Raw genomic sequence first — 26,886 nt, 5'->3', positions numbered from 1 at the left:
TATTCATTAAAACAGCATCAAGCAGCCGGCTAGCTGTGCTTACCTACCACAGACAGTGAAATTATTGTCCGCATCTTGCATTGATATTTCTTACTTCCCTTGCCAAGGCGTGGGACCTACAGATTTATTCATTTGGGGCAGGGAAGCTATACTCCTTTTGCTCAGTAATACTCAAAACATTCTGTATCACCATTATTAACTGGAATATTATCAGATATCAAAACATATGATCGGTTACTGTTGCCTTTGATTATGTACTACTCACAACTCATCAACCCATGCTTGTCGTAAGAGGTGACTAACTCCATCAACCCATGCTTGTCGTAAGAGGTGACTAACTCCATCAACCCATGCTTGTCGTAAGAGGTGACTAACTCCATCAACCCATGCTTGTCGTGAAGCTTGTCGTGAAGAGGTGACTAACTCCATCAACCCATGCTTGTCGTAAGAGGTGACTAACGGATCTAACTGGTCAGGGTGACTCGCTTGACTAACTCCATCAACCCATGCTTGTTGACACATGTCAACGTGTTCCATCAACCCATGCTTGTGTAGATCGATGCTCACTGTTGATCACTTGATCGTCTGGTCCAGACTTGATTATTTACAGACTGCCGCCATATATCTGGAATATTGCTGAGGGCGGCGTTAAACAACAACCAAACCAAAAACTACTCACAAAAAGTAAAAAAACATCTGATAATTGTTTATACTGTCAATGTAACCAGTGTACAATATTTTCATTTCCATAAATGTACCGGCTTCAAATCTTGGCCTGGCCAGAAGGGGTGCACCATATGTTCATGTTTTTGTATATGTAAATAAAACAAAATGATTTACTATTTTGATACATTTCACAAGGAGTTGTTTTCTTTCATTTCAGCCTTATTCTGCAAATTTTGAATGTAATTGAAACTTATTGTCAAGAACATAAAATTTCTTACATTTCTGGTTGAGTTGGCGTTTGCACTAGTCCATAAGTACTAACTGTGCAAAGAATGCCATGGCAGACATCAGATAAACCACAAAAACAAGAACCTTGAATCATTCCATGGATACTTTAATGCAGAACTCGGTGATACACAATCAGTATATATAGTCAATAAATAATATAATCCACATCAGCAGGAACAGAAGAGTTCCAGGAATCTGGAATTATGGCATCACCATGATGAGCAGACTTCTAATTATCCGATTCCATATTTCATGAGACACATGATGACAATATCTTGAAAATATCTTTCACTTTGTAAAATCATCATTTTCAATCTGAAATGAATTAACAATTCACTTTCAAAATGTGAGAAATACACACCTGCGATCATTTGAGACAAACGTTTGCAAATGAAAGAGTATTTTCTCTCTGTTTTATGAGTGTGTATTTTTTACAACACTGCTGTTAGAATGTTACTGTTATGTCATGGTGCCATGTACACCATGAAGACTTTGACCTGAGATACCAAGGACCAACAATGTTACTGTTATGTCATGGTGCCATGTACACCATGAAGACTTTGACCTGAGATACCCAGGACCAACAATGTTACTGTTATGTCATGGTGCCATGTACACCATGAAGACTTTGACCTGAGATACCAAGGACCAACAATGTTACTGTTATGTCATGGTGCCATGTACACCATGAAGACTTTGACCTGAGATACCCAGGACCAACATTGTTACTGTTATGTCATGGTGCCATGTACACCATGAAGACTTTGACCTGAGATACCCAGGACCAACAATGTTACTGTTATGTCATGGTGCCATGTACACCATGAAGACTTTGACCTGAGATACCCAGGACCAACAATGTTACTGTTATGTCATGGTGCCATGTACACCATGAAGACTTTGACCTGAGATACCAAGGACCAACAATGTTACTGTTATGTCATGTCCATGTACACCATGAAGACTTTGACCTGAGATACCCAGGACCAACATTGTTACTGTTATGTCATGGTGCCATGTACCATGAAGACTTTGACCTGAGATACCCAGGACCAACAATGTTACTGTTATGTCATGGTGCCATGTACACCATGAAGACTTTGACCTGAGATACCCAGGACCAACAATGTTACTGTTATGTCATGGTGCCATGTACACCATGAAGACTTTGACCTGAGATACCCAGGACCAACAATGTTACTGTTATGTCATGGTGCCATGTACACCATGAAGACTTTGACCTGAGATACCCAGGACCAACAATGTTACTGTTATGTCATGGTGCCATGTACACCATGAAGACTTTGACCTGAGATACCCAGGACCAACAATGTTACTGTTATGTCATGGTGCCATGTACACCATGAAGACTTTGACCTGAGATACCCAGGACCAACAATGTTACTGTTATGTCATGGTGCCATGTACACCATGAAGACTTTGACCTGAGATACCCAGGACCAACGCTCAAGTACTGGGTACTAAGGACTGGGGACCTATTCCACCAGAACCTTGTTTATCTTCATATCATATCAAATCCAGCATTTTTAACTGCTCCACCATCCAAGTCAGTTCAGAAGTTTCAAAATCTGACTTGAATTAATCAATTCTGCATTGTTTGATTGTCTTGTTTCTCATGACATCACACTGTATCAATGTCCTCATCTTCGTCCCGTCCGTTGGCAGCTACAGCCTGGGTAAAGCCGTGGCCGGTCCTGCTGATGGCCATCACTGGCTTCATGGCAGCCATGATGCTGTTGTATAGGTGTGGGAACAACAGCTCCTGAGAGGCTAGCAGTTGCTTCGTCCGATGACGCTCCTGAAACACAAACATACTATGTATCTATTTGTAGAAGATCCTCATTATATACCACCAGAAACACAAAAGAACACCGTGAAATCTGTGTACATTCATGGACTGACCATTAATATATAGAAGGTGGGTCAGAGAGGGGCACCATCCAAAATAATATACATACTTGGGAGGAAATATGTCACTTTATTAATGTGAGAACATTTTAATTTTCTTGATTTACAGTGTACAAAGGCACCAAATGAACAAACCACTACACTGTTTTGATTTACTTATCCATCTTCTACATGATATCCACCTTTGAACATGACCTATACGTAACGTTGTAGAGGAGGTCTTAGCAGCACCCTTCTTACAGTAAGTCTCGAAGAGCTCGGGGGCACCACCTCCCTTACAAGACGTCCCTTTAGTTACCCTGCCCCCGAGGATCATCTTGACCTATACACGAGGGCTTAGACTGACCCATGTACATCATGTTAAAACCTGAAAGATCACACACCATCATGTTCACAGTAAATGCATACCTTAGGAGCCTCAAAGCATGCAGGACAGTTCTCTGCTATCACAGGTAGCTTGTTCTGAAACGGAGAAAAATACCTTGCATAGCAGTCAGGATGATCCTACTCCAAGGAACACTTTGTGGAACAGCTGAGGTCCATCAGGGGTGGAAATAACTTTAAAATTGCTAGTGTACTCCGGAACAGTGGCACATGTAAAATCACTTGCCCTGATAATTTGTTCACTATACCGGCCGTTTTCTTGTGGATTTTTAAAAATAAACAACATAAATAACATTGGAAAGTCAACTGGACACCGGTACAGTGTGATATACAAATTTGCTTGCCCGACAGAAAAAAACACTGGACTCGGACGTCGGGCAATGGATTATTTCCACCCCTGTCCATGTATGTTCCCACTCTCTGCATTATAAGTGCTTGGAATTGCAGTCTCCTCATTTCATCTTTCAAATGTCTCATCAGTTTGTCCCAACCAATGAAATAGAGGTCACAAATACTAGGGCTGGGACAGGTCCAAATTTCCTACCCGGGTATCCGACCCCCTATTACCCAACCCGACCCGGGTACCCGACATAACACTAATTGTGAGTTATTCCCCTTCAATAAAATCAGTCATTGCCGAGATTAAGAATCCATCGCATCAGGCACAAAGACACAATGCATTTTGTGCTCAGGGCAGCTAAGTCACAAAGGAGGGGGTACGTCATCGATGTGGAAACATCTGGACAACGAACATCCCTTCATAACAAACGAGCTACAAACAACTGCCGATCGGACAACCTACAGGCAAAATACAATTGAAGGTACAAATATAAAGTGTATGCCATTAAGCTTATAAGTAGACAACGTAATGTAAAACAAGTTGATCATAGCGGGATCGTGATGGGTAATGTGATGGGTACCCGAGTCCAGCTCTTTATCCACCCGTCCGGGGTATCCGGGTTACCCGTCCCAGCCCTAACAAATACCTTGTGCATCATTCCAGAAATATATGTAAACATTAGGGAGCCTTTCATCATGTTCATGTCATTCAATCAGTCATCTCAAATGTCTCTTCAGTTATCTAATAACAGGATATTTGCTAAACAAATATGGACACTAAGAGTTCTTGGAACATTATAGATTACTAACATAATTTTTTTGTATTAATCAACAAACCAGGTAAAATTTACTAATATTATGCCCAAAATACTCACTCTCTGAATGCAGTTTTACAGAACCTATCCTTCACCCACAAAGCACATACTATTACTGAAGCCTTTAGGTCAGGATGTAAACCCATCTACAACCTAAGTGGCATTTCTCTGTCAACTGATGTACAAGCAGCCACAAGATTCCCCCCTGTTGCCTACCTTTTCAGCAAAGTGGCGTAGCTCTTTCTCTCGTACAAACACAAATGGTCTGATCACTCTCAAATCCCCCTCTCTGTAAGAAGGACACAGCATAAACACAGGCTGAATCTAACTAGCAAGTAAAGAATATGGTACTCTAATTGATAATGGTAGTAAGATAGATATTTAAAAAATGACATCAGTATGTTTTGGCATACAGTAGAAACGGTTGACTACACTATATAATCTTTCAGTGCCATAATGCCAACCAAACTTGCCCATTCTGTTATCAGCCAATCAGCTTAAAGTATATGTTAGTGTGTCTTTATTACATTTAGGTTTATGGAACACAAAAACATTTGCCTGTTTAGCCAATCAAATGCTATAGAATCCCTTGCAGTTTATATACATCTACATGTTTAATAAGCAGCTTGCTTACTGGACTGTGTAGTGGGCCTTCATTGTTCTGATCACACCATTGTGAAAGAAGGACATCAGAAAACTGTAACAGACAAAAGGGAAGTAGCAGCTAATCTCATCATCATCATCATCATCGCCACGATCTGCCTGCTCTTTAGTGAACTACTGGACAAACACTACAGCATCATTCATGAACCGATGGATAAGTGACTGAGCCAATGTCCTTTGTGAAAGCAGTGATCGCCCCTGCTGGTCATGATGCCACACTATCAACAATAAGAAGAGCCTAGACATCAAACAATAATCGCATCAATGTACTGCAATACTGGCCACAATACATGGTGCTTTCATCATGCAGCCATACCTCTCTGCCAGGTCATCCAGATGTTGTCCGAGAGCCAGCACGTTGTATCCTTCCCGGCGGGCCGCAGCGTAGATGCGGCCACGCTTCATGCGGCTACAGAAGCTGCAGATTGATGCACAGCCGTCGGGCAGGTTCTCAGCTGTCTCCAGGATACCTGGAATATATGAGAACATTGGAGCCATGGTATATTCTTCTGCGTTGGAAGTATCACTTAAAACATCTTTAGATGCAGCTTATCCAACTTACTTCATGAAAACAGTATTAGGACTTACTATCAAATGTTAAACAAGGTTTATTGGCAGCAGTTAGAAGACTTGGATAAGAGACTTCTACTGATTCTTCCTTAAAAGTTCCAATAGCTATGTTTCATATGTTTTAATGCTTGAATTTTAGGACCATTAAAAGTTCCTTTCATAAACACTTAAAGGTCACATGCAACGTAAAACACAACTTTGCAGATTCTGATACCTTTCGGTATGGACATACCGAAAGAAATCGTCAAAAATGCAAATTCAACTTATAAAGTTGAAAAATAACGCGATGAAAAAAAACGCGCGAAATCGGAGTTCAAACGTTTCACTAATTTTCCCCTGACTTTTCTGGGGAAAACGGGTTTCAACAGCTGGGCTGCGCTCATAGCACGTGCGCAAGTAAATAGGTTCGCGCAGCTTGGAAGCGGGTTGTCGGGTGAATACCCGGTGAAGGCTTTGGTGTGAGCTATTTTTCTAATGTTTTGTTGATATCTCACAGGCGCGAGCTTTTATATGTTATGACAGTAAATTAACTGTTTATATAATTTCATTTGTCTATTTCACCACCACGTTCTTCTTACCGAGTCACTTTCTCAGTTCGATACTTAAAAGCAATGTCATTATTTAGCGTTGACAAAATTTCTAACTGTGATATAGATATGTCGTTGTCACAGACAAAACTCAATGTCTTGTTTTATTGACACCTGTGTGTCTGCCTGCCTGTCTGCTAATGACAATATTCAATACACAGCTGCTATCACTGACCACATGCAATTCGAACTTAACACCAATCAGGCTATACACCATAAACAAAACGCATTGATTTATGGCCCGAGTTCGGTCTCTGTCACATTATGTAATTACACAGACAGGCAGGTGTGATACTTGAACACATGACATGTTATGATGTCTGTTGATTGCAAAATGTTATACACAAAAAATGAGCATGTATTTACAAAACCCAACATCTCTATATATACACACACAATGAGCCGTGAAGGCGGCATCTGCTAATGAACCAGCCGTTACACTTGAGTGCACACCCACCCGCTCTGACTGGGTTCGGTATCCCGGCTGCTTCGTTTCGAAGGAGGTAAACCCAAGTACACAATATTGCACTTTTGATTTGCGATTATACGCTTATAATTTTGTTTATTTGTTTTTTCATAATCAGCAATGCATATTATATGTCATGAAGAAGTGATAATTGTGTTTTAATTATGTTTGATTTTTTTGGTTGCATGTGAACTTTAAGAGAGCTCAGTTGAGTTAGTGCTTAACACGTTTACTTCAAAGACATATAAGCCTAACAGGAAAGTATGTGTCATCATATTTACTTTAACAGGATTTAGACAAATGTATCATAATCCTCTGTAAATGTCTAACAAGCTGCTCACGCATGATGGTGGCTTACAGTGTGTGTAAACATTAAGTCTAACTCACATTGTGACTCATAAAAGTATGGCACCCCCAGCACGTTGAGGTATTGTTTCAGGGGGCTTGGATCGTACGCTGGGGTCTGGGGATCAACTGTCACAGCACCAAAGTCAAAGCGGATCCCCTGGAATTGAGAAACGTATTCATCTTACTTCAGGCTCCTGATAATCTGTCATGGTTTACATTTCCATTGAATTGTTTCCAGTCCACTCATCTTTTGGCATGCAAGACCTAGTTGTCAAAGGCATACCTTGCATCCCTTAGATGGCTCAAAATCCTCAGTCCATCTGTTTCCTTACCAAAAGCCTCAGTGCCACGCTTATGGGTTTCACCAAAGTGTCAATCATCTAAACTTAGCAGTAACACTTTAGACTTTCTTCCTACGTTAAGCTGGCATTTTGTTACAAACACACACACATTACTGAAAAACATTAATCTCTTTACCTCCCCTGTGACAGCCATTATTTTGTCCTTGTTTGCAACTTATCTTCTGCAATAAGCATAAGTACTCCACACACTTGCAGAAAGTACAGAGAGATTATGCAGTTCTTGCATGTTTTGTAAGATCGGATACAAGAGAGTTGCTCTCCACACAGGTGAATGGAGGAATGTTTTAAATGCAAGAAGAGAGCAACAACAAAGACCAGAACGTCAGCAACATAAGATAATCTGTTTCTGTTATCACTGTACCTGGCCCTTGCAGTAGAACTGGTACTGTCTGATGGTGTGCAGCAGTGACAGGGAGTCCTTGCCTCCAGACAGACACACAAGCAGACGGTCACCGTCACGGATCATGTTGTGTTCTTCAACAGCCTACAGAGAAATCAACCAAAGTATAAACATACGTACTCACAAAACACAAACACAATAATGCATCTCTTAGTGTTAGAGATCACAATCTGAGCATTATACATCCAATGGAGATTCTGGGTTTGTTAGAGACCTATGCTTGTCATTGAGTTGACCAAATGGATCTTGTGGTTCGACTGTAACATGACAAATAGCATGTCATCAGTATGTCCATGATTGTTCATGATATCATTTACTGGATCATCTGGTCCAGTCTCAATCATTTACCGATTGTCATGACATCTCTGATTTATTGCTGACTGTGACATTAACAAACAAACAAACAAACATACAAGCACATGAACAGCTTACCTTCACTGTTGCCTTGAATATTGTTTTAGGAGGAGAGAACCATTTACACTTGGGAGGTTCAGCCCCTTCTACACCCCCAACTGGGGCTGTCTTCTGTGGATGAGGGCAAACCAAGGGACAAACTGAGCCCTCCATTAACCCTTGTTGTTGACCATTTCCCTCAGAATCTTCACAGGTGACATCTGCGTCTTCTTGCAGGCTGGTATCTGACTTCACACATGATGGGATCGAGTGATTCAACTGTTTATTTTCACCTTCATTATTTTCTGTATTAGTCTCTCCAGACAAACTGGAACTCCTGGCTAGATGGGAGCCATCAATATGTGTACTTGGGACTATCACAGACATCGTTTCCTTATCACCTTCAGCAGCAGATGCTTCTATGAGGCTTCCTGTTGCTACAGAGTCTGATATTGCACCTGCTGCAGAATTGCTTTCTGCAGATGACTCAGGTTCATTATCCTTGACCAGATTCTCATTTACCTGATCACCTTCAAATCCCCTCTCTAAACATTCGACCATCCCTTCAGAAAATTCAGGAGTTATTTCACAATTAATATTGCCTTGACCTTCACATTCTAAAATATTTTCATCATCATCATCAAGTTCATCACTGCTAGGTTCCTCTCTGCCATTGGTCAATCCAAATCTGCTCTTCAGTGGTGGAGGTACAAAAGGCAGGTCAGAAACTGAGACCTGCATGACTGTGTTGCCACGGAGACAGTCCAGAGCTTCACTAGGCAGCATGAACCACCTGTATGGACGTGAGTGGTCATCAAACAGCAGTGTCTGGTCAGGCAACTGTCCTCTAGGCTGTAGAATGTTAACAATAAGCACTCATGAAGGATTTAACCTTCTACCAAAAATAAATATTACGATTTAAAAAACCATATATGCTCCCTTCAGTGCTTGCCCTTATTCATATTTTCCATAAAATCTGAGGCAACATGAAACAAAGGAGTATGATTTTTGTATATGCTACCTGTTTTAAAATACTATACTTTTCAATTATTACCATTTCTTGGCCCAATGGTTAAGAATGTTCTCAGCTTATCCAATTTATTATGAGTGAGTGAGTGAGTTTAGTATTACACCGCACTCAGCAATATTCCAGCTATATGGCAGCAGTCTGTAAATAATTGAGTCTGGACAAGACAATCCATTGATCAACAGCATGAGCATCGATCTGCGTAAATGGGAACCAATGACATGTGTCAACAAAGTCAGCGAGCCTGACAACCCGATCCCGTTAGTTGCCTCTTACGACAAGCATGGGTTACTGAAGATCAATATTCAAACCCGGACCTTAACGGGTCAATTTATAATGAGTGGGGAATGGGCAGTTTTCACTGTATATTTCTAACAATGAAATCACACAGACCTTTTCTGCTTGCTTGAAAACAGCACTGGCCTTTTCAAGACAGTCCTGAAATTGTGAAATATACACACTTCATATCTTATCTTTCCACCTAATTAAACTAAACTACAAGAAGTAATCCTCCAATATCCTGTTGGCAAAGGGAAGTCTGCACATTGTACTTTATTTTGGATCAAATTTCCTTATCACTATAACATAATACCTTGTATCCAGATGGCAGTGGTCCCTTCACAATAGGGGCCGGCACCTTGTACTTCATCTCCCCAGTCAAGTAGGAGATGTGTCCCAACCATTTCCGGTCTCGGAACACCTGGAAGTTCTTCTGTCTCCACTCACCGGTCTCCGGGTTGAAGATGTACTGAAACACACCCCAACCACATCAACATCAACACACTTTCAAAGATGCCTAGCGGTTAGAACAATCGAAAAAAAAACACATTATCAGACAATAAAGGTAGAGTTTTTTGATGACGTAACAATTGAACGATGTTATCCCGTCACTGCGCCATTCTAGTGTGCCCCCTGGTAATCAAACCATTTTACATTACGTCACAATGTAAGCGACGTCACGATGCATGTCAGTTGTCATCGCCTCGTACGGCCTCCTACAGTAAACTACACCGTTGCATCCAGTTTCTTGGTTTGCTGTTGCTTCACGCAGCTAACATCACTGGTGGAAACATTACGTTTATGTTTTACGACGGTTAAATGTGTCATTTTGACTCACAAGTTTTCAGCGACACGGTAGCGTTAAGTAATGTTTACATTCCCACAATGCAATTGTGGAATGTCGCTTGACTACTCAACTTCCTCTGGATGTACTGATCTAACCTTACGCTGGTAGTAGAAATGCAACGTTCATATTGCCCCATATGGTTTCGTTAATGACAGATGTAATTAAAATAATTCAGAGAAGATATTTAATCGAGCGTAAACCCGTCATCAAACTGTTATCATTTGTTTTTTCTGGTAACATTACCGTCTTAACGTAGGGGGCAGACACATCAATAGAACAACGCCAGTTAGCCATGTGCGAGGATTCTTAATTTAGGTCATCGACACCGTCGTTTGTTTTCTGACTTAAATTAATGCGTAATTATCTTTAGAAAGTATTAAATTTGGCATCTTAGAAAAGAAATACAGTTAGCCCTACCACCATGTATAGTGTAATAAAACACACTTTAAGCCCTGAACTATTATAGCGTTAAAGCACTTCGCGTCCTGCGCTAAGCGTCCCTAGTTCAGGGCAAAGTTTAACTATATAGTTCAGGCGTCATGTTCAGGGCAAAAGTGTGTTTTATTACACTATACATGGTGGTAGAGCGAAGTGTATTTCTTAAATAACATAGGAGCTGGATGGAATGGCATTTCATTTTCAGTTTGATGACAGCTCAAAGAGTTATGTTAAAGAAAGCAACAAAGAAAGCTGATTAGGGACATTTAGACCACTAGTTCCAATAAAAGTGTTAAAAATGTCAACAATTTCCAAGCTCTATAGTGTGATCTTTAATTCACTACTGACATAGTACTGTCCTTCACGTAGACACTGGGTTTGAGCGTATCTCTTCCACTGCTGCAATAACTGTATAACTCCATCTCAACAAATTGATGCTCAACAGAATCCATTGAAGGAAAAACAGGGTTTTATACACATTATAAGTTGTTCACTGGTCTCGAGGGGGAAATGTACCTTTAATGTTTGTTTATGTTCCCTGAGCCCGAGGGCAAGGGGAACATAAAGAAACATCGAGGGTACATCAACCCATGGGCCTTGAGGGACCAGTGAACAACGTTATTTATCTTACCGAATACCTCAATGGTAATTTTGAACTGTTTGAAGCACAGGTATCGGATCATAGTATGGAGTACCAGACGACATGACACCAAGAAAAACAAATTTAGAGTTATCTCCCTTCCATCGATATTGCATTCGCAAAACATCGGTAATTTCCGTACATCATACATGATTCAATGTTATTCGAGATAAAGACTTACTACTACGAAGTACCAAATGAGTTCGGCATTCCCAACGGGGTACATTGAAATGTTACTCGCTTGTAAGTGGGGTACATTGAAAAAAAATAGAAGAGCGCTCACTAATCAGCAAACGACATTTATGTGTGAGGCAAGATATTAACAATAATGTTGTGTCACAATGCCAGATAAAATGTCACCTTTGTGATATGTATGTCAACAGTGTTCACATAACAGAATTGAACATTGATTCTGTACCTTTCAATATTTGTCCATCTTTCTCACCATCTTTCATGTCATATCTTCATTTCTCTGTTTTCAGCCAGTCTCATTATATTTGTCTGCCCTACCACCCTATCATCCATGTCATTCCATACATCTCTTTCATCATCTCTGTTCTCTGTCCATCCTTCAGTCCTTCATCCACCGACCAGACTAGACTTACCTGAGGCAGCAGTTTCCAGGCATGGTCGGCCACCATCTTGACGGCCTCCAACACAAACTCCAAGCATGCATCATCCATGAAGTAAGGCAGGTTGAGGCGGGTGAAGCCAGGTCTGGGTAGACATGACACATCAACACGTCATTACTTCACTCCCACAACGCTTCAGTACTACTTATTGTAAAATGGGAAATTATTCATTATAAAAATTCAATTTTCCAGTGTCACAAGGTACCTCCCTGGAGCACCAGACATTATTGTTTTGTTATTGTTTAATGCTGCTCTCAGCAATATTCCAGCTAAATGACAGCCATCTGTAAATAATTGAGTCTGGACATGATAATCCACTGACTGGCATCATGATCATCAACCTGGGCATTGGTTTGTTGAAGCCCCATTCTAACCTGGATTTGCCAGGTCCTGGAGTAAATAGAACTGCAGCATACACACAGATATGTCAGTGGTTATAAATATCTGACTTGCTAAAACAGTGTTGAAATTCATGGAGAGTTTCATCCTGATGATGAGTGAGTGAGTGAGTTTAGTTTTACGCCGCACTCAGCAATATTCCAGCTATATGGCGGCAGTCTGTAAATAATCGAGTCTGGACCAGACAATCCAGTGATCAACCAATGACATGTGTCAACCAAGCCAGCGAGCCTGACCACCCGATCCCGTTAGTTGCCTCTTACGACAAGCATGGGTTACCGAAGGCTCATTCTAACCCGGACCTTTATGGGTTGTTCCTGATGATGAACAGATGTTGATGAGTTATAGCGTATTTTACTATTGTTCCCCAACACCATGTCCAATACAACCATTATCATTCATGCATGCAATTGCTGTGAAATTCATTCAAATATGTCAAGGACACAGACAATATATTTATTTATCATTTTTTTTTACACATGGAGTCAAATTTGTCAGAGCTTTTCTTTACTTATGAGGTCAACCAGTTATCATCCCCATTATAGAGAGGTGACTAAATGGGACTGTATTTTACCTCTGTATTTACAGATGGATCAAACCTGTTAATGATGTTAACAATGTATTGGTGTGTTTAGATATATCTATTATTCAATGTCTGGAGTTAAAAGTATACCAACACCTCAGTAAACGACTAAAACTCCTCAGAAGGTTTCAAATCATGATCGACTCATTTTGAAATATCTGATGTCAAAAGGCACTACAGTGAGAATATCATATATTGGTTAGTTATTGGGAGTTTTATAACAAGGTGTTTAAATGAAATTCACAGACATGAAATAATAAATAACACTGGAAGATGTGATACAACTAGTGTAAATGTTCTAAACATACCTCAGGATCTCTCTGTGGGAGTACTCCCGGTATCTCCTCAGATGTGTTCTGTCGAGTCGACTGGTGAACAAAGGAAGTATATATCATAATATCATGAACCACTGACTGTGTTTATATTCAGGACGGCAGAGGCAGACACCTATTGCAGACATATTTTCAAATTCAAAAGTCCACTTTCAAAGAGTGCCTTAGTGTTTTCAGACCAGTACACACATTTTTCTGCCTATTCTGATACTTCAATTATTGGTATTCTTTCCTGAAGGAGAGAAGTTCCATGATTGGCCAAATCAAAACCAAAATCAGCTGTCTGTGCAGACTTAAATCAACCTGCCCAAACTTATCTTCTGAGGATTTCAGATGAGGGGCAATAGTGACATATGGGCTTAAGGCAGCAGGGATCCAAAAAATGCCTCTCTTGGCAGTAACAACAACTAATTATCATGTGTATGCTGTTGTTACCTGTCTTCCACCAGAAGTTTCTCTATTGTCTCTGCAGTACCTTCTTCCAGACCAAGCAGATCCTAGTAAACAGTTGGCAGAATCACATGGTTATGAAGCAGTAGCAGGCGAGTATAAAACAAATTTCACAACAGATCTGTTGCAGACCATTTACAATTAGATTCCTTATTTACTGTAAACGTTTCCGCGGTTATTTTCGCAAACCATCTGGTGCAATTTTCCATGGCGAATTGACAGTTTTAGACTACATCGCATTATTTAATTATGTTTTGGGAATTCCATTCCAGCGACAGTTAAGTATGATCAGTCGTCATTTTAAGATTCCCGTTGATTTCTGTTTTCAAACGTGATGTGTTATGGTAACAACTCAGGGCCGAGCGTGGCTAGACTGAATGTATGACAGGTTTATTCGCGGTGTATAAATTTTCGCTAAAAATAAAACCTTGGCGAAAAAATATAAAACCTCTCGAAATATAACACGTTTACAGTATATCTTTAATAGCACCTAAACAACACTAACCCACGAAAGTTTCACCTCATTAGAAAACATTCCTGACCCCCAGATTAAGAGTGAGTGAGTTTAGTTCTACGCCGCTTTTAGCAATATTCCAGCAATATCACAGCACGGGACACCAGTAATAGGCTTTACACATTGTACCCATGTGGGGAATCGAACCCTGGTCTTCAGCGTGACGAGCGAACGCTTTAACCACTGGGCTACCCCACTGCCTCCCAGATTAAGATGAAATGCGACATAACTCATACTGTTCAAGGAGGCCTAAATAAATCTGAGCTAAACAACAAACAAACCCAACTAAATCCCCATACCCCGGTGTCTATATTGTACATTACAGGCTATACCTACCATAGCGTAGGGCCCTGCACAGGCACATCCCCCACGAGCCTGGATGCCAAACACATCGTTGAGGATGGTGCTCACGAAGTTGTGATGGAGGAATCGGCCGGTGGTGGGGTTGTAGACGAGGAAGGAGAAGATGGGAAGTCGAGTGACATCGTGGTTACCGAGGACGACAAGGTTGTCACATGATGAGAGGGACTCCACAGCTAGCCTGGAATATGGAAACATGATGAATGTTTAACTACAATCAATAATATACTGTAAATAATCAAGTCATGGGAGCACAAAGCAGCTGGTTGTTGAATGCCAAAAAAACAGGGCAACACAGCCACTATCAGAGCAAGATTGAACAGAATCAGGGTAAGATGATACACCATCAGGGCAAGATGGGCAAGATGATACACCATCAGGGCAAGATGATACACCATCAGGGCAAGATGGGCAAGATGATACACCATCAGGGCAAGATGATACACCATCAGGGCAAGATGATACACCATCAGGGCAAGATGATACACCATCAGGGCAAGATGGGCAAGATGATACATAATCAGGGCAAGATGATACACCATCAGGGCAAGATGATACACCATCAGGGCAAGATGATACACCATCAGGGCAAGATGATACACCATCAGGGCAAGATGATACACCATCAGGGCAAGATGATGACATCAGGGCAAAATGATACACCATGAGGGCAAGATGATACACCATCAAAGCAAGAAGATGATACACCATCAGGGCAAGATGATACACCATCAGGGCAAGATGATCATAATCAGACAGAATCAGGGGCAAGATGATACATAATCAGGGCACCTGCAGATTGATGACCTCACACCTCGTCTCCCCTCCCCAAGTCCTCCCACCCACCTGCACAGCTCTGTTCCCGCTTTGACGTCAATTACCTCCCACCCACCTGATGACCTCAGGTGTGACCCCCTCCCTCGTCTCCTCCTCCCCAAAGTCCTCCCACCCACCTGCACAGCTCCTGTTCCCGCTGCATGATGACCTCAGGGGTGATCGCCTCCTTCAGCTGGAACACCAGGCCAGCCCTGATGGACTCTACAATGGGGGGTGTCCCTCCCTCCTCCCTCATCTCCGGTTCCTGCAGGTAGCGGTGACTGTCTCTCCTAACCTGCATCACACCACATGGCACTGAGATAGTGCTTAGTTCACTCTTACTTTATTCCAGAACGATTTTCAAAGTAGAGCTATATTTTCTCCACAAATGGTAAGGGTTTTCTTTATTTTCTGTTACTGAAAGCAGATTGATAGACTGTGGTGAAGTGCTTTGAGGAATACAGGTCTATCATACCAAGCTCTTATTTGAAATGATGATTCTTCAAAACAGACTGAAATGCAAGCATTTGTCATTGTTTGCACTCACCATGTCTGCAAGTACTTACATAGAAGATGGAGCCCCCTCCCCCACCCTCAGGCACCACACTCTGGAACAGGCTCTTTTTTGCGACCAGCACACCTGCACAACACACCACGGGACTCCAGTTACTTCTTTCAGCCATTGTGTATTTACTCACATGCTATCATTCACTTTGGGTACTGATAGTTTTCTATGGGTACTGAAAATATCTACACTCCCATATATTCACATTGTTTCAGAGGACTTTGAATTCTATCTATCGATATGATACCTTCAGTGTTTCACATACCTCATACGATCTATATCTATAAAAAATTAGCAAGATATCCCACTATTTTGCACTATTCACTAGTAGATTTCATGTATATATACATATATTATGCCTGCATTCAATCAGTATAAAGACATATCACAAGGTATTATTATGTACAGAATTGGTCTTCATTAACCCATTCTTGTTGTAAGAGGCGACTAACGGGATCGGGTGGTCAAGCTCGCTCGTCATTGTATCCCAAATGCGTAGAACAATGCTCATGATGTTGATCACTGGATTGTCTGGTCCAGACTCGATTATTTACAGACCGCCATCAAATAGCTGGAATATTGCTGAGTGCGGCATAAAACTAAACTCACTCACTCACTATTATGCACAATGGTGTTACACTATAGATTTTGTAACTGTTTCATGTATATTTGTATACAAGCAAACCAAAACAGATTTGGTTACTGTCATTACTATGCATATTTTACAGAAATACACAGCCTATGTGGAATTCTGACACCATCAATACTGTTTTGGTGATTTTCAACACCAGAGTATCCACCAAGTACACAACCCAGGTCTGATTAGTTGCAGGGAAGATTGAACAAAAATCTGCGAAATCTTTACTATATTTCAAATGTCAGTGTTTCAGTCACTTTAACAAAAAACATGTCAAACTCTCTTCTCACCAGGTGTGGCAGCCCCTCCCACAAACTTGTGGGGTGAAATAAACACTGCATCCTTGTACACAAAAGGCTGGTCACTCCTGTATGGAAAATAAACAGAACATCTGAACATAACATGAAAACATTGTCTGTCGAGAACATGAAAACATTGTCTGTTGAGAACATGAAAACATTGTCTGTCGAGGGATGAATATGAATATGTCTACTTCATGTGAGAACATTCGCAAAACATCCAACTTTGTGAGTCAATCTTATTATGTGCCCCTCATCAACAATCTCCATACAGCCTCTTAACATAATAACATAACAATCAAGTCTGGCACAGGCAAACCACTTGTTGATCATGTTGATGTAACAAGCAGTGTCTGATATAGGTTCTACTACCGGTATCGGCTACATCACGAATATAACTAAACACCCAGAAGTTGTAGGCCCAGGTAGACATTTATTTGTCACATTTCTCAGATTGACTTTACTCTTGCCTTCATCAACAGATTCATAACAAGGGAAAATCTTGTTCTTAGCTAAATCAGTCACATATCAATGTATGATTCAAACTGTCAGTGTAGCAGTGGAGTAAAAAATAAAAATCAACCTATCCCAACAGAAATTATAGCCACATGGCTGCAGGCAGCTAACTGTATTCAACAGTGGGAAAAGACATAGCAGTAATTAGTTCTGTCACACTGTAACTGTACATCTTTACTTTAGTCTGCTCTACTTACAAGGCAGGATAACTGTCAATAAGAAAAATATGTAAAAGTGATACCAGATTGTAAAGTTAAATTTGGATCATTAAAACAATCTGAGAAAATCATTAGGACACTTGCCACTACAGCTAAAACCTTCGGCAACTAAATCCACTCATACTCAACAGTTCAACTCCTAGGTTATAAAACTTTCAGTCAGTCAGTCAGTGCATTACATACCCTGGAACTACCGGGTTCATGTCTATCCGGACGTCGGCTGGCCGTTGTGTGGCGTAGTCCCAGAAAGCAAGTGCTCCATGCTTGTGTAGGCAGATGGTGATACGGTTGACATCCGTCAAGATGCCAGTTATATTGGATGCAGCTGAGAAACAGCCAATGAGTTGTCTCCCTTTGCTCTTCCATTTCTGTCACAGAATCAGGAAAAGGGAATAACAAACTGGCAAAATCCCAGGTATATGATGATAGTCTGTAAATAATCAAGTCTGGAGTGGATTATTCACTGAGTGAGGAACATGTCATGCATTGGCATAGCAACAAGTGCTGGACATATATGTAATTTGTAAATACTCAATTTCTTAAGAAATCCAAGAAAGAAATTTATAGTTTTTATGGGCATTCAATATAAGTTTACTCCTTTGGACACCGTCAACTGAGCATATTTACACCAATGACTGAACAAGTTTTCTTTGATAATTCAGCTTATCATGCTGTTTCGGTTGACTTCTTGTTGTCTGTCTATCCCAAGTGTGTAGTATGTCTTGTCAACTCACAACAAAGATAAATATGTCTTTTAACAAAATGTGAGACAAAGCTTTTGTTTTATGTACTATTCACTGATAACATCAGATGGAGAATTAATGAAATAGAGGTATGTTAGTTGAAAAGGGCACTCTTTATGTGTATTTCTATGTAAAAAGTCAAAATCAATTGTCTATGTAGATGTGCTTCATGTATTTCACACAAATATGCAGCTTATCCGAATCAGTGGAGAGAAGAAGTGACTACCTTGAGCTGATTCTCCAAATGCCTGCAGTCAACCAGCCCTGATCCAGTCAGTTTTATTCTCACAATCTGTCGGGAACACAAGGCATCAGTACAGACATACCTGATGGAGAGGTACTACTGGATGAACAACTTACAATATGAACTAGAGCTTACTATCACCTGGTATCTTGAATAAAACATGTATTACAATATGGATTGATGATACCACTGTCAAGATACACCATTATCAATATTAAAAAATGATGAAATCATTTTAATGCAACTATAAGACGTCATTCTTGAAATGTTTACTTATTATTATCTAAACAAAAGACCTTGGATAGTCAGCTGGCACGTCCATGACAAGTAGTGAGTACCTGTTGTTCAAATGCACTGTAACATGCTGTTAACTGAACTGAAGGTTTGGCCTCACCTCAGCGCCAGTCTCCTTCCAAGGCAGGAGGATGGAATGATGCTCGTAGGGGCCGACAAACACCACCTGGAGGAGAGGTACATCTCATCACATACAATAATAATAATAAATGGATATTTCTTGTGCACCATAGTCCATCCAGAGCATGCTCAAAGCGCTAGATATAAAAGAGTCACTAGAGTTCATGAGGAAGGACTGTCAGAATATTTGGCAGTTATAGATTGTAGACTTTTTTTAAGAGGAAGGTTCTAAGGATGAAGCATATTTTATGAGAGAAGGAAGACTGTTCCACAGATTCGATGCTGCAAATTTGAAAGATGTATGGCCAAAGTGTTTGAGATGAACTTGGGGAACTGTGAGAAGATTACATACAGCCAGGTAGTAGCACCAGCATAATAAGCACAATAATAATGATAATGAAAGCCAATATTAACATTTATGGAAAGAAACAGACAACTCCCCTTCAGCTTAATTCTGTTCTTATTTAACATGTTTAACCCTTATCAAGTATCCTATAACACCAATGTCACAAATTATTTGTCAAAACCAAAATAAGAGAATCCTTAACAAAATTTATTAAAGTATTTGGTCCCGATCCACAAAGCGTTCGGAGCACTACATCATTCGGAAGCCTATGATAAACTATAGAGTCGTAACGTTACGAATGCTTTGTGGTTCGGGGCCCTGGACCAACATCCCTGCCCTTTTTTTTATCACATTCCTTCAAATCATATGTTTTCCTGTTGATACTCCTTCTGAAACCATTATGTTTTGAGTTGGCTAAAGTCCCGCTGATAACCCCTGGATCACAAATCAACTCACAGGTGGTTTCTGAAGGTTCAGTGCATGGATGAGTTTGTGTACAGCCCCTGTACAACCACTGCCAACAAATATTACAGAGTCGTGTTCACTCGCATGAACGGCATTCCGGATGATGTCCCTGAATGTGAAAGTTAATCATGTCATTATGTATCACAATATCAATGTCTCAATATATGAACAACATACTGTCTCCACATTGGGGCAAACATACATTCCCAGTTACAGTATCAGTCCGGCAGCTTCAGAGGAGGCCAGCATGCAACATGCGAAAACCATAAAGGTATTTAACGTAACATCATGGCCAATATTAACAATATTTCAAACACGATATACATACACTTCACTTCAAAATAACTAGCAAAAGAGCATATTGTAACATTTTGAAAAAAAGACACCCCAGTAATGATCATCTGGGTAATTTGTCAGTATGACTGAGCCTGCTGTAACAGTCACGTGGGAACAAGCACACCAAATACAGCAACATTGGTCCTAAAGTTTCCTTGGACAGAGGTACAGATAAACTGTGTATCTGTGCAAATTGCACAAATATTTATGTGAAAACTCAATTCCTATTAAGTCTGTTGCATACAAGTACGTTTGAATTTTTGTAAATACTCAATAAATGCAATCATACATGCATACACACAAAAATGTCAAATCTTATAGCTTGCATATGTGTGGATAGATAAAATAACTGAGGTATATTGAGAGGTTCTATTTCAGGACATGAACTGGACAACTTGCAGTCTTTCTTATTGTTTTTATATTACAGATCAAATATAAATAACAAACACTAACATTTAAACTTTATTATATTTTAAAATTAATGGAAAATGGCAAAATACCCAATTGAGTTTGAGTGAGGTGAGTAAAATTTATTTGGTTACTCAAAGGAAAATTAGGATACCCAATTGAGATGAAGACAAGCGAGTACATAACTCAATGACCCAAAATGAGTAGAAGGAAAAATAATATGTAACAGGGTCTATGAGACAGATTAGGGATGAATATATGCGACAACAATGTAAAGCCCTCCAAGCCTTACCTGGCCTCATGCCTGTAGAGTGTAGTCTGGAGTGATGTGACGCTGGTGGTCGTGTGAGTGTTGCCATACTCTGGAAGAACCTCATTCCTGATGTAATCCTCTATGAAAGACAAAGCTCTGGAACAAGACACACAAAAATAGTGATTGAGATGCACATATATACCATGGCACCTGTTCTGCAAACTGATCTTCATGATCAGAGTTTCTTAAGTCTGTGTAATAGTATTAGGAGTTACAATCATCTTGAAACAAAGAATAAGATCGCTTTCTAGAAGCTAGTTCTACTGAGGCTGATTGTAGCCTAGGGGCTGGTCTAAGTTTGAACAAGTGTTTGTGGGGGTTGGAGTATTACTATATGGAGTGTCCTTGTAACTTTTCAGGCTGTCTACTTTCAGACTAAACTGAATCCCTGCAAAACTGGCAGTCCTAGCAAGTTCTATTCAAACTTAGCAAATGTAACTTTTGATATCACTTCCAATTTCTGGACATCCACAAATCTGAAAACACATATTGTCAATGTTCATCTCCATGTTCTCGTTTCTTCTGACTGCAAGAACTCCTATTGCTGGAACTCTTGGGACCTTAGCAATTTTTTAAACATAGTTCACGTTATATTTTAACAAGTTCAAACTGGAGATGGTCCATTTCAGATGTCAAACCTACAAATCTGATGTGATATTCTTTACCACGTTTGTAACATTGACAGGTATCAAAATGCTTACACACAAGCATCCATTATCAAACATGACCAACAGATTCATTTATATGCCTCTTGTGACAAGCTTTAGTTCGTGCAGACTTATTCAAACCAGGAATCGCCATAGATTTGTAATTCTTGACACTTACCTCCCTGATGCTATGAAGTCAAGATAGGTCACTGAAAAGAGAAAAAGACACACTTTGCAGAACACAGACTTATGGAAAACATTGAAATGTTTGATGTGGATGTCTACTGAACAATGTAACATTCATCACTTACCAATCGATAAGTATTGCGATACTCTGATCGAAAACCGGTATTTCAACATGCATTCGAAAATTTCGTACCACTCGAAAATCTTCGGATATTCGGTTTGAAGTTTTGTTCTGAGTTTGGTTCAAGTATTCCGCAATGTTTTGGATCTGAAGCATAGTGATTTTGTTCTGTTTTTGCTTATAAATCAAGCATTAACTTGATTATCAATAGTTTTTGATAGAAAAACAATTCTTGCAATATATTGCAATACATCTCCCAATATATGCTTTCGCATTGCAATATATCGCAATATGAAAAGTCTCTGCAATACCCACCCCTATTCATCACTGAAATCACCAGTCCCCTATTCATCACTGAAATCACCAGTCCCCTATTCATCACTGAAATCACCAGTCCCCTATTCATCACTAAAATCACCAGTCCCCTATTCATCACTAAAATCACCAGTAGCAGAGAGCAACCAGCCAATGTAATGACCATAAAACTTCCAAGTCCCATGCTTAGATTCAAACCACAGACTTTCTGATCTGAAGTCTGACACCTTGTCCCCATGACCAAAGAGGTTATTTCTGTATGTTTGCTCGCGGACACGTGTCAACCAAGTCAGCGAGCCTTACCACCCAATCCCGTCAGTCGCCTCTTACAACAAGCATGGGTTGCTGGAGATGATTCTAACCCGGATCTTCACGGGTCACCAAAGAGGTTAACCCCATCAGCAAGCTTGACAAGGAAAGGATGTCATCTGTGGGACAACTCCGTGCCTGCTAACCATCCCCATCTTGCAGTTTAATGCCCAATCCACTGTTTTATGCTGTGAGCAATATTCTGGATATTAGCAAGAAAACCAACGGCCATGTTAGTGGGATGCCAAATAATCTGATAAGTCAGAGAGCCTGAGCATATCATCCTCATCTCGATCAGCTTAAACAACAAACATGAGGTATTGGGGATCTATTTTGACCAGGAATATCCTCAGAGTCAGATATTACTCTCCTCATTAGTGGGAGAGCAGGCAGTTTAATCAGTTGATGGGTAAACAGTATGCCTTCACTGATCATTGTGTACAACACCTGAACCCATTATGAATAGATGATCAACTTGCAGCTGCATGCTCACCTGTGGTTATTGCCACCAATTACCAATAGTGAAAATGACTATGGAAAATGGAAAATGGAAAAAATATCGATTGTATTGAAGGTTTTTGATCAGCTGGTTTTGGACATTGGCCAGCTGTTGACATATCGTCATAAATATTCCCATGCCTTTTTCCAATAATGATATAATTTCCTCTTGAGTTAATATACTGGAAATGTATTGGCAGTTGCCCCTACCAAAATCACAGAGTGAGTGTGTGAATTTAGTCTTACGCCACACTTTGCAATATTCCAGCTATATGACGGCGGTCTGTAAATAATCGAGTCTGGACCAGACACTCCAGTGATCACAAGCATGAGCATCGTTCTACGCAACTGAGACTCGATACCAAAATCCCAGAAGTTTCTAATAGGGATGTGTGTCTTTAATCCACAAATACTTGTTTTGAATAAGTCATACATAAAAATGACGATCACATTAATGTGGTGCCATTTTGAGATGATAAATGTGGAATAACACATAGGCTTTTCTTCTGAAAGCCTTACAGTGTCACGAACTTACCTTCCCGTAGGCCAAACGGGCCGCTAAATACTTTGTTCCTCCCGATGACACTGTTTCTGACTGTATCTAAGAGTTTGGCACAGTTAATGGAACTGTCACTGACCCAAGCCACATCGCCAGACTCTCGATCAGACTTTGGGATAGAGTAAAACAGTCGATCTGCAGGCTGCATTTCCTTCTCACGTGTGACCACGAAGTAAACAAAATATGGACTGGGTTCCAGTCTGTAGTCGGTGCGCTTTCCAAAGGTGTTGCAAGTTTACCGAGGTAAACTGGACCCCGTCTCGCATGTCGCAAGGTGGCGCGCGCAAAGGGAGCCACATTAGTGCAAATTAGATGCTTGATTGGCATTTTAGAAGATGATATTTGATGAACATAGAGATTTTTTTCTGGGTTACATCTTCTTTTTATTCTGATATTCTATGTTCACATTAGTGCACAAAGTGTTAAGCTGGGCCCCGTCTCGCATATCGCAATATAAATGGCAGCCTATACCGGCTCCTAGTTTTGGTGAACGTTAGCGCGCGCAAAGGGAGCCAGGAACCACCTTACACTGTGTATGGAAATTAGTATGGTTGGCCAGCCCTAGAGCGCTTGCGCTCATCTCGCCTCACTTATCGACGATGACGCGGAGTGTGCGCACGAATAATCTCGACATTATTGACATCGCAACGGACCACGTATTGGTTTTTCCAAAGACGTATATACATGCAATATATATGAATAGACGTCCTTGGTTTTTCTTGTGGTCTAAGGGAGATAATCGTGTTTGTAAAGAATTAACTCCCTTAAGCTAACTCCACACAATGTCTCTCTTAAAACTTAACACATCGCGTGTGCGTTTAATCAAAGGGAGACAACCGCGTACAACTGAATCAAGAGTTATGTCCCTTTCGTTAACTCCGTACAGCGACCTTTTTAAAACTTCACACACTGCCGCCCACCAAAGGGAGATAACTGCCTAAAAAACAAATCAAGAGTTATGTCCCTTTAGTGAACTCCGCACAGTGACCTTCTTAAAACTTCACACACTGCCACCTACCAAAGGGAAATAACCACTACAACAAATCAAGAGTTGTGTCCCAAAGGGAAGTAAATCTGTATAGTAAATTGTAAACAGTACGCAAAGTTACTTCCCTTTGACCACGAATGGCGCGGCTCCTCAAATCAACATTGTAGTGTAAACAGAACTTTGGGTTACTTCCCTTTGACCATGGAATATATCTGGCACGGTTCTAAAGAAGGTCGTGGTAAAATTCGAATTTTATATTGGTACGTTCCAATGACTGGCCATCGGCTGACTGCTTGTAGTGCTCCATGCCACGTTTAACAAAACGGCTAAGTCTAAAACATATGTTGTATACTATTAATAATAAAATTAATATAAGACCCCGTTAGTGACAGTACATACACTGATAGCAGTTTTTAGCGTTACAAGCCCCTGTGAGATAATGGTTATTTCATTCACAACGTGTTATGAATTTCATGCAAAGATAAGAATTTCGTGCTGGCGTGTTTCATTGTAATTTGTATACCCTTGAACAAGGTCGTGGTAAAATTTGAAATTAATATTGGAACGTTCATATTGGAACGTTCTAATGTGCAGCAGTAAACCAAACTCAAAATTCTTCTGATGTTCTTTTAAACTCAAACGTATTTTGACAGTTTTTTGTTGCACAAACTCTTATTGTTGTATAGTATCTGGAATATTGCTGAGTGTGGCATTATACAATGAACAAACAAATACTTCATAAATTTGCCCATTTTACATTTACATGGACAAAATGTGTTCAGAATGGAACTTAATCCATGTGGAACTACTCTTGGTTGACATAAGCTAGAATATTAACCATATCAAAGCGGGAGCATTGAAGCAGTAGACGATAGTGATAGCACTAGCTTGGGTGTACAATGTCATTACTCATTCAGCTAGCTGGCAGCTAAGAGATAACCTTTCAGTCAACCTGTCAAGTGTCTTGTATGTCCATTATATTATTTTGAATTTCTTGAACCAATTCTCTTCGTATTATTCTTTCAGGCACCAATTGTCTGGAGCAACCTTCTGTTTCCCAGCTTCCCATGCACATGTTGTAATGTGTCTGATGGAGCAACCTTCTGTTTCCCAGCTTCCCATGCACATGTTGTAATGTGTCTGATGGAGCAACCTTCTGTTTCACAGCTTCCCATGCACATGTTGTAATGTGTCTGATGGAGCAACCTTCTGTTTCCCAGCTTCCCATGCACATGTTGTAATGTGTCTGATGGAGCAACCTTCTGTTTCACAGCTTCCCATGCACATGTTGTAATGTGTCTGATGGAGCAACCTTCTGTTTCCCAGCTTCCCATGCACATGTTGTAATGTGTCTGATGGAGCAACCTTCTGTTTCACAGCTTCCCATGCACATGTTGTAATGTGTCTGATGGAGCAACCTTCTGTTTCCCAGCTTCCCATGCACACGTTGTAATGTGTCTGATGGAGCAACCTTCTGTTTCCCAGCTTCCCATGCACATGTTGTAATGTGTCTGATGGAGCAACCTTCTGTTTCCCAGCTTCCCATGCACATGTTGTAATGTGTCTGATGGAGCAACCTTCTGTTCCCAGCTTCCCATGCACATGTTCTGATGTAATGTGTTGTAATGTGTCTGATGGAGCAACCTTCTGTTTCCCAGCTTCCCATGCACACGTTGTAATGTGTCTGATGGAGCAACCTTCTGTTTCCCAGCTTCCCATGCACATGTTGTAATGTGTCTGATGGAGCAACCTTCTGTTTCCCAGCTTCCCATGCACATGTTGTAATGTGTCTGATGGAGCAACCTTCTGTTTCCCAGCTTCCCATGCACATGTTGTAATGTGTCTGATGGAGCAACCTTCTGTTTCCCAGCTTCCCATGCACATGTTGTAATGTGTCTGATGGAGCAACCTTCTGTTTCCCAGCTTCCCATGCACACGTTGTAATGTGTCTGATGGAGCAACCTTCTGTTTCCCAGCTTCCCATGCACACGTTGTAATGTGTCTGATGGAGCAACCTTCTGTTTCCCAGCTTCCCATGCACACGTTGTAATGTGTCTGATGGAGCAACCTTCTGTTTCCCAGCTTCCCATGCACACGTTGTAATGTGTCTGATGGAGCAACCTTCTGTTTCCCAGCTTCCCATGCACATGTTGTAATGTGTCTGATGGAGCAACCTTCTGTTTCCCAGCTTCCCATGCACATGTTGTAATGTGTCTGATGGAGCAACCTTCT

General features: G+C 40.6%; 1 protein-coding gene across 1 annotated transcript; it reads right to left on the bottom strand.

Moving 5' to 3' along the window:
• Positions 1–1,044: 1,044 nt before the first annotated feature.
• LOC124268012 lies at positions 1,045–23,899 on the bottom strand. Its single transcript, XM_046703009.1, has 24 exons — positions 23,643–23,899; positions 21,857–21,887; positions 21,011–21,127; positions 19,966–20,083; positions 19,144–19,209; positions 18,732–18,797; positions 17,946–18,130; positions 17,020–17,096; positions 16,094–16,167; positions 15,665–15,822; positions 14,688–14,892; positions 13,823–13,884; positions 13,364–13,423; positions 12,047–12,158; positions 9,830–9,985; positions 9,631–9,675; positions 8,250–9,062; positions 7,779–7,901; positions 7,095–7,212; positions 5,401–5,554; positions 5,056–5,118; positions 4,638–4,710; positions 3,292–3,345; positions 1,045–2,773 (listed from the first exon to the last, which is right to left on the bottom strand). The coding sequence occupies exons 1-24, from the start codon at positions 23,812–23,814 to the stop codon at positions 2,597–2,599; spliced, it is 3,279 nt and encodes a 1,092-aa protein (XP_046558965.1). The 5' UTR covers positions 23,815–23,899; the 3' UTR covers positions 1,045–2,596.
• Between the last annotated feature and the right edge of the window lie 2,987 nt (positions 23,900–26,886).

Source organism: Haliotis rubra, unplaced genomic scaffold (assembly GCF_003918875.1).
Source record: "Haliotis rubra isolate DU_JTF1 unplaced genomic scaffold, ASM391887v1 Scf1355, whole genome shotgun sequence".
Classification (NCBI taxonomy): domain Eukaryota; kingdom Metazoa; phylum Mollusca; class Gastropoda; order Lepetellida; family Haliotidae; genus Haliotis; species Haliotis rubra.
This window is presented reverse-complemented; position numbering and strand designations above follow the sequence as displayed.

Excerpts from the sequence above, each read along its gene's own strand:
- LOC124268012 (XM_046703009.1), bottom strand. The coding sequence starts at position 23,814 with ATGCAGCCTGCAGATCGACTGTTTTACTCTATCCCAAAGTCTGATCGA. Across the intron at positions 16,168-17,019 it reads GGGAGGGGCTGCCACACCTG|GTGTGCTGGTCGCAAAAAAG; the intron begins GTGAGAAGAGAG and ends TGTGTTGTGCAG. Across the intron at positions 13,424-13,822 it reads AAACTTCTGGTGGAAGACAG|TCGACTCGACAGAACACATC; the intron begins GTAACAACAGCA and ends TTTGTTCACCAG.